Below are 8,029 nucleotides of genomic sequence, written 5' to 3'. Positions count from 1 at the left end.
ATTTATAGAGCCGTCTGCATTAAGTTTTCGTTTGAAAATCCATTTGCATCCAATTGGTTTGGAACCACGAGGTAGATCAACCAATTTTCATGTTTGATTTATCATAATGGATCTCATTTCATCATTAACTACTTCTTTCCAAAAAACAGCATCTCTTGAAGTCATAGCTTCTGAATAAGTTACAGGCTCACTATCATCATTCTGAGAAAACTTAGTTTGGTGTGTAATGTTATTTACATCACCTTCCACTAAGTATGTTACAAAATCAGAACCAAGTGATTTTTCTTTCCTTTGCCTTTTATTTTTTCTAATAGCAGTACTATCCAAGGATTCTTCATGAGCTCTCTTGGATGAGTTATGAGTAGGGTTATTTTCAATTTGAGGTAAAGATGAAGATTTGTATAAATGTTCAAAAAATTCAGCATCTACGGATTCAAATATGTCATTTGATTCTAGTTTCAGAAATCTATATGCAGTACTATTTCTAGAGAATCCAATAAAGACACCTTTATAGGTTTTATTTCCTAACTTAGTAATCTCAGGGTTTGGTTTTCTCACATATGCAAGACATCCCCATACCTTGAGACGACTGAGATTTGGTTTTCGATTGAACCATGATTCATATGGAGTCTTGCTAATTCTTTTCATAGGAATTTTGTTTAAAATATAGCAGGTACTTAGAAGTGCCTCACCCCACCAATAATCAGGTAATCCGGAACTGATCAACATGCAATTTACCATTTCAATTAAAGTCCTATTTTTTCTTTCAGCAACACCATTCGATTCGGGCAAATATGGTGGTGTGAACTCGTGAATTATACCATTTTTTTCACAAAATTTTGCAAGCTCAGTAACTTGATATTCACCTCCCCTATCGGAACGTAGGACTTTAATTTTACGATTCAATGGATTCTCAATTTTTGCTTTATATATTAGAAATTTGCTCAGAACTTCATCTTTGCTTTTAAGTAAATAAACATAAGCATATTTCGAATAATCATCTATAAAGGTGACGAAATACTTGTTTCTACCACGAGATACTTTACTATGTAAATCAGACACATCAGAATGTATAAGTCCTAGTAATTCTGTTGTTCTTAATGAAACAGATTTATGTGGTTTGCAAGTGATTTTTCCTTGAACACAAATATCACACTTTTGAATATTATCCATTTTGCATTTCGATACTATTCCTAAGTTATGCATGTTCTTAACAGATTTATAATTTACATGTCCTAATCTAGCATGCCACAAAGATAAAGAATCAACAATATAAGCAGAATTATCTTTTATTATATTCATCTTAAACATGCCATTACAAGAGTAGACCTTTCCTACAAACACATTATTCTTGGATATTGCAAGGCTGTCAGACTCAATGACAAACTTAAATCCTCCTTTGTTAAGACGATCTCTAGAAATCAGATTCTTTGTCATTCGGGCACATGATACACTTCATTCAATGTCAGTGGTTTGCCTGATGTGAACTTCAGAAATACTGTTCCAATTCCAGTAACTTTGGCACGAACATTGTTGCCCATTTTTACCTCTCTTCCATCAGTGCATTCTTTGTAAGTTTTGAAAATTGACATATCATAACTTACATGAACAGTGGCTCCTGTGTCCAACCACCATCCTTCTTCAAAGCCAATTGAGTTGGCTTTCTCTACTATAGCGGTGAAATTCGAATCATCATTTCCAGTAGTCATATTAATTTGTTTTCCTTTGAAGTTATCTTCCTTGATGCGCTTCCTGCAATCTTTGGCAAAATGACCAGGTTTCTGACAATAGTAACAATTGTCTTTCTGTTTTTTCTTAGGAGGAAATCCATTGGACATCGGATTCTTCCTCTTTCTCCAGTTTTTATGGTTCGTAGATGTTTCTCCTTGAACCATATTAGCTTTTCCAGCCTCCTGATCAAAGTTCTCTCGCTTACGAGAATCCTCCTCAATACGCAGATGACGTATGAGGGATTCCAAAGTATGTTTACATTCGTCATGTTTCAGTTTCTTTTATAGCCATTCCAGGAATAAGGCAATTTTGTAATTATGGCTCCAACTTGAAAAGGCTCAGACAGAGTAATCTCAGCATTCTCAAGATTGCTAACAATTAACTGTAACTCATGAACTTGATCAAGAACAGGTTTACTTTCAGACATCTTGAAATCGAAATAGTTACCTATCAGGAACTTATGATTACTTGCCTCTTCGATACGGTATTTGTTTTCCAGTGCCAACCACAACTCCTTCGTTGTTTCAATTGTTCTGTGCGCGCTGTAAACAGAGTCTGATAAAGCATTCAGTATATGGCCTCAGCACAAAAAATCATCATCTTTTCGCTTCTGCCTCTGTGCTTGTAGTTTCTCTTTGCGTTTTGCTTCATCTTCTGGAGCGTCGTTTGGAATTGGAGCAAGATCATCACTTAGGATGTATGACAGTTTGATTGCTGTCAGGACGAACAGAACCTTTTCCTGCCAACGCATGAAATTATGACCATTGAAGCGGTCGAGACGAACTAGATCCTGATTCATCACTTGAATGGACTGTGCCACGGAATCATTCAGAGTTAAATCCTTGAATGAAGACATCTCTTAAAACTGTTGAAGAATTTCGGAAAATAATATAAAGGATTTTGATTGACTCCAAGGCACGTTTTGTAAACGCTATCTTTTAAGAGATGTTTCTCGATCTCTTTCAGGATACAATGGAGAAAACTAGTTAATTCAAGACCCCTTTGAATCTGATGATGCACTTCTATTTATAGATAACGTGGAGACGATTCTGAACGGACATGACTCTTAGCCAAACAACACTTCTTTTCTGAACTGACTCATACATCCCTTCATGAACCAAAGCGTCCACTTGCGAATAGTCATGAGGTTTCTGAAGAATATGAAAATAAATTTCTGAAAATATTCTAACAGATTCATTGTTCAACAACAATTTAATCTTGTCTGAAACCTTAGTCCTTTCAACCAATAATGGTGCCATCCCATCAGCAAGATCAATCCCAATCTTCCAATCCTCAACCACCAATTTCCGGTTCGTAGTTTGATCACTGTATAAAGGATTACAGATCATTGGAACAACACAACAAATACTTTCCATTACAGAATTCCATCCACAGTGCGTCAAGACCCTCCAACTGCAGGATGTGAAAGAACCGTAACTTGATCGCACCATGGAATGATCAACCCTCTACCATTCGTTTCATCGTGGAATCCATGAGGCAAGGAAGCCGCTATATCGGTTCGAACCACCCATATAAAATTTGCTTCTCTAAGAATTAGACCGTGAGCTATTTCTTGAATCATCTGCTCACTGCTCATGACTTGGCTACCGAATGAGACGTATAGAACAGAGCCACGAGGCTAATCGGATTCAAGTCATTTGGTGCAGTCTGACTCAGAACGTAGGCTCTTGGGGACTGCAGTTTTAGTGAGGTTTTCGAAAATGTTGACAGGGCCAACTGCATAAGTGGGATGTTTTTGGTTTAGAGCTCACGGTGTTTCGGTTTCAAGTTCTTGAATTGTGTTGAGTAAGATGAAATCTGCTTTCTTGACTTCGTTAAATGCCTTGAAACAAACCTATTGCACAAATTTTGCTGTTTCATCTTCCTTGAGATATGGCATCAAGTCCCTTGTACTTAATGATTCAACTCCAGGTATGTAGTTGATTTCCTCGTCAACGTTGTCTGATGAACATATATATATATATCAAGAAAAAAAGAATATTCAGTTAACACTTGATGAATAATCAGGAGTGTCACTCAAACAAGATGAAGTAGAATGATATTTATATATACCCTTGAGAGAAAAGAGGTCCACGTGATAATTTATGGCAAAGACCACAGCCGGTTGAGTCCAGAACGAAACATTTACTAGGTTGTACTTGTTGGCAATGGTTGTTGGCCATGAATAGACTGTGTCAGCGACCAAGAAATTGGCACCATGTCTGGATTGTCTTAAAGTATTACCAACGAATTCATCGACTCAACCTGGGAAATCGCTTATCATGGCATCCCAGTACTCTTTCATGTGCAGATTTCGGTCAAATTCAAGAAGAAATCCAAGACAAATTGAATTTGATTAGGTGATGTATCCTTCGAGAATTTAGAAATTTTGGAAAGTGAGAAATGACGAGTTTTTTTGTTTTTAACATAATCGTTCTCTCGTATATTTTGTTTCTTGTGAACCTCATATAAAATCTTATTTTTTTTTTGGAATCCAACTTGAGTTTTTGTTCGATGGCGAAGTACTATATTGCAACTCCTTGTTTTCTTTTTGGTTGTTCGTCGTATTTGTTAGAACGCGTCAACCAAGTTAACAGCTTAAGCCGCCGTAATTGAAAATAAAATTGTGCAATCATGCTTCAAAACAAGAACTATGAATTATTTTTTTTATTTAGACTTATTTTATTGTGTATATTATAGGTTTATTCTAGTTATATATAAGGAGTTCATAGTGTTAAATAAACTATTTTCGATAATTTATTGGGTTATGGTATAAAAAATACAAAAAATAAAAATCGAAATGGCAGAATGAAAGTTGAAAACCAAACATTATCAAATTGTTCAAACCTCTGCAGAAAATGGCGGATACAAGCTGCTGCAAGCTCCACGCCATAATTTTCCCACTTCCATATCAAGGCCATATCAACCCCTTCGTCAATTTAGCAATTAAACTTGCTTCGAAGGGCCTCACCATCACATTCGTGCACGCCGAACACATCCACCATACTCTAACGAAATCCAACATGGACAAAGAAACTGACTTATTTTCCGCAGTTCGTAAATCAGGCCTCGATATCCGTTACTCTACTATTACCGACGGGTTTCCTGTGGAATTCGATCGTCCTCTTCACTTGGATGAGTATTGGAGATCCCTGCTGAATGATTTTCCTGCTCGGGTCGATGAATTTATAGGGAACATGATTGGGTCTGCTGATTCTCCTCCGGTGTCTGTCTTGATTGCTGACAGTTTCTTTGCGTGGTCTCCCGGGATTGCGAGGAAGTATGATCTGTTGAATGTTTCGTTTTTCACACAGCCAGCTTTGGTTTTTACCGTTGGCTGTCACTGGGATCTCGTCACTCAGAATGGCCATTTTCCAGTTAAAGGTATATTTGTATTATAAGTTTCTTAATTCTTCGTTTCTGATAAGCTAGCTTATAAACTTATGGTGATCTCATTTTGATTATATGAGAAAACGATCATTGAGTAGTTTTATAATACTTGAATATTTGTCTATTTTTTTCTTGATGATCAGGAGACAATGAAGAAGAACTAAAATACGTTCCTGGAGTTGATTCGATATCCACGAAGGACTTGATGTCATACTTCAAAGAGGAGGAAATAGAAACTGTGGTACACAAAGCTGTATTTGCAGCATTTCATGAAATGAACAGAGCTGATTTCGTTTTGCATTACACAGTACAAGAACTCGAGTCCAAAACCTTAGATACTTTAAGCAAGAATCAACCAACTTATGCAATCGGCCCTGTTTACTCTTTCACCAATCGTCCAGAAACCACGAGGGTTGCCAAAAGTTTGCGGTCCGAATTAGACTGCACAAAATGGCTCGACTCGAAACCTCCAGGCTCGGTTCTATACGTCTCGTTTGGCAGCGTGGTTCAGACGAGTAAACAGGTGATTCAAGAAATTGCCTACGGGCTCCTGCTAAGTGAAGTTAACTTTCTTTGGGTCGCACGAGAAGATATTCTGAAATCCGGGGATTCGGACATTTTCCCGGATGGGTTCCAGGACGAAATCAAGGGCAAAGGGTTGATTGTTCCCTGGTGTGATCAAATTATGGTCCTTTCGAATCGAGGGGTTGGAGGGTTCGTCACGCATTGCGGATGGAACTCAACACTCGAGAGCATGTGGTGTGGGGTTCCAATGATCTGTAATCCGGTGGCCTATGATCAACCTACCAATAGGAAATTGGTGGTGGAGGATTTGAAGATCGGAATTAATCTTTCTGATGGAGTATCCATTCACAGGGAAGAAGTTGCAGAAAAGATAAGTGGTTTCATGAGTGGATCAGCTTCACAGGGATTCAGGGACCAAGCGGAGAAGGTGAAGAAAATCTTGCATGATGCTTTGGATAATGGTGGATCTTCGGAGAGGAATCTTGATAAATTTATCTATGATTTAAGAGCTAAAATTATTAATCTTTAATGTATTTTGAAATCCAACAATTGTCTATGTTCCATTGAAACTCCTAAGTATGACAAATCCTCGTTTTCTTTTTGCTTGTCCAGACCTGTTGTTAGTACGTTTCAACCAAGTTAACAGCTTAGCCGCCGCATCTGAAACTAAAATTGTGCAATGAATTGGTCTGAGGCAAGAATGTAAAGTATTTGTTGTTTTGTCAAAAATTATAACCGGCTGGATGAAAGTTGGAAAACAATGGCGTGGAGCTTGCAGATGCTTGTATCTGCCATTTTCAGTAGAGTAGGGATATTGGGATGATTTCTTTCATTTATTCCGACATAATTATATAATGATACTTGAGTCGTAAAATAATTGAATTTTAAATCAATTATTTATTATTTACGGGTGATTTTGTTGACGTTATTGTTTTAACATAAATCGATCGGCTGAGAAATCAATTATTTATTATTTACGGGTGGTTTTGTTGTCGTTATTGTTTTAACATAAGTCGATCGACTAAAGATAAAATAGTATATGATAATTTGTTTTTGTCGATAGTAAATAAAATAAAATAATATTTAAAAAGTTGAAATACCCTTGTGGGATAAGAATAAATTAATGATAAAAATTTCTAAATAAATTCCGAAAGTTTTATCATTATTATTCCATATTTTTCGCGAATTATCCTAAATTTGATAAAAACCTCTATGGGTTCTATAATTTAATAAAAAAATTTATTTAAAATATTTTTATCTGTAAATATAAATAATTTTTACTTATTATTTGATTTACGATGGCTGATAAATAAGACAATACTAAATTTATTGTATTTAAACTTTAATTATTCAAGTAAATTCAAATTAAACAAAAAAATATTTATATCTAAAATATAGAATAAGTATGTTAAAATATTTGAAATTAATGTAATTTCATAAATGTTAATAAATTTAATTTCATGTAATTACTTTTATATATGTGTTCATTAATTTTTAAAAATATGTTAAAATTTCAGTCGATCATACATACATATGTTATAATATTTATAAATTTTGCGAGCTTTCGTGATCATAATACGAATAGTAAAATGAACGATGTTAATACTTTTTATTTTAGACTACTATTAGTAATAAAAAATATATTTTTAAAAAATCCATAGAAAAATAAAAGCATTATATGTAAGAGAAAATAATGAATTAATAGTATAAATATTTTTTAAATAGAAATGAAAGTGAGCATGCGGGTCTGAGATATTTTTTAATCAAATGTTCATCCAAATTTTTATGTTGAATCAAAGACGATTTTTGACATTTTATAGTCATATCTTAAACTTTAATTCTCGTACTTATTAGAATTTCATTAAGTCAATAAAAATTATATTGATATTTTGAATCCTCTAAGCTTTTAAATTTTTTTAAAAAATCTAAATTGAATATTCTAGACTTTTAAACTCTGCTAAACCAATTAAAAATTTAGAACCAAAAATTTAATAATAATAATAGATTACAATGACGAGGACCACAAAATTAATAAATTATTATATACAGTGGATATTATAAACATTAATAGATAGTCAAAGATTTTTTTTGAAAGGAAGATATTTCAAAGATTTGATCGTTTGAAGATGTTATAAGAGCAATAAATTAATCAAAGGATCATAACAAGCCACATATTTATTAATTTATATATATATATATATATATTATATCTAAGCAACAAATAATATAGTTTGCAATTAAATAAATTTTATATAGTAACTTTGAAGATTATAGGTTTTTAAATAAGATTGAATAATTTATTATGTTGGGTAGTTTAATCCTTTAAAATTTAGGGGTTGTGAAGGTTGTTAATTTTATTATTATTATTTTATTTGTTAATTAT

General features: G+C 34.0%; 1 protein-coding gene and 1 pseudogene across 1 annotated transcript; one reads left to right on the top strand and one right to left on the bottom strand.

Moving 5' to 3' along the window:
- Positions 1–1,449: 1,449 nt before the first annotated feature.
- On the bottom strand, positions 1,450–3,709 carry LOC142537178 (UDP-glycosyltransferase 86A2-like; annotated as a pseudogene).
- Positions 3,710–4,492: 783 nt separating this feature from the next.
- On the top strand, positions 4,493–6,257 carry LOC142526653 (UDP-glycosyltransferase 86A1-like). The gene is made up of 2 exons (XM_075631178.1): positions 4,493–5,115; positions 5,265–6,257. The coding sequence occupies exons 1-2, from the start codon at positions 4,590–4,592 to the stop codon at positions 6,173–6,175; spliced, it is 1,437 nt and encodes a 478-aa protein (XP_075487293.1). The 5' UTR covers positions 4,493–4,589; the 3' UTR covers positions 6,176–6,257.
- The last annotated feature ends 1,772 nt before the right edge of the window (positions 6,258–8,029 follow it).

This window comes from Primulina tabacum, chromosome 2 (assembly GCF_025594145.1).
Source record: "Primulina tabacum isolate GXHZ01 chromosome 2, ASM2559414v2, whole genome shotgun sequence".
Taxonomy (NCBI): domain Eukaryota; kingdom Viridiplantae; phylum Streptophyta; class Magnoliopsida; order Lamiales; family Gesneriaceae; genus Primulina; species Primulina tabacum.
Note: the sequence above shows the minus strand (reverse complement) of the source record. Positions and strands in the feature narration are given on the sequence as shown.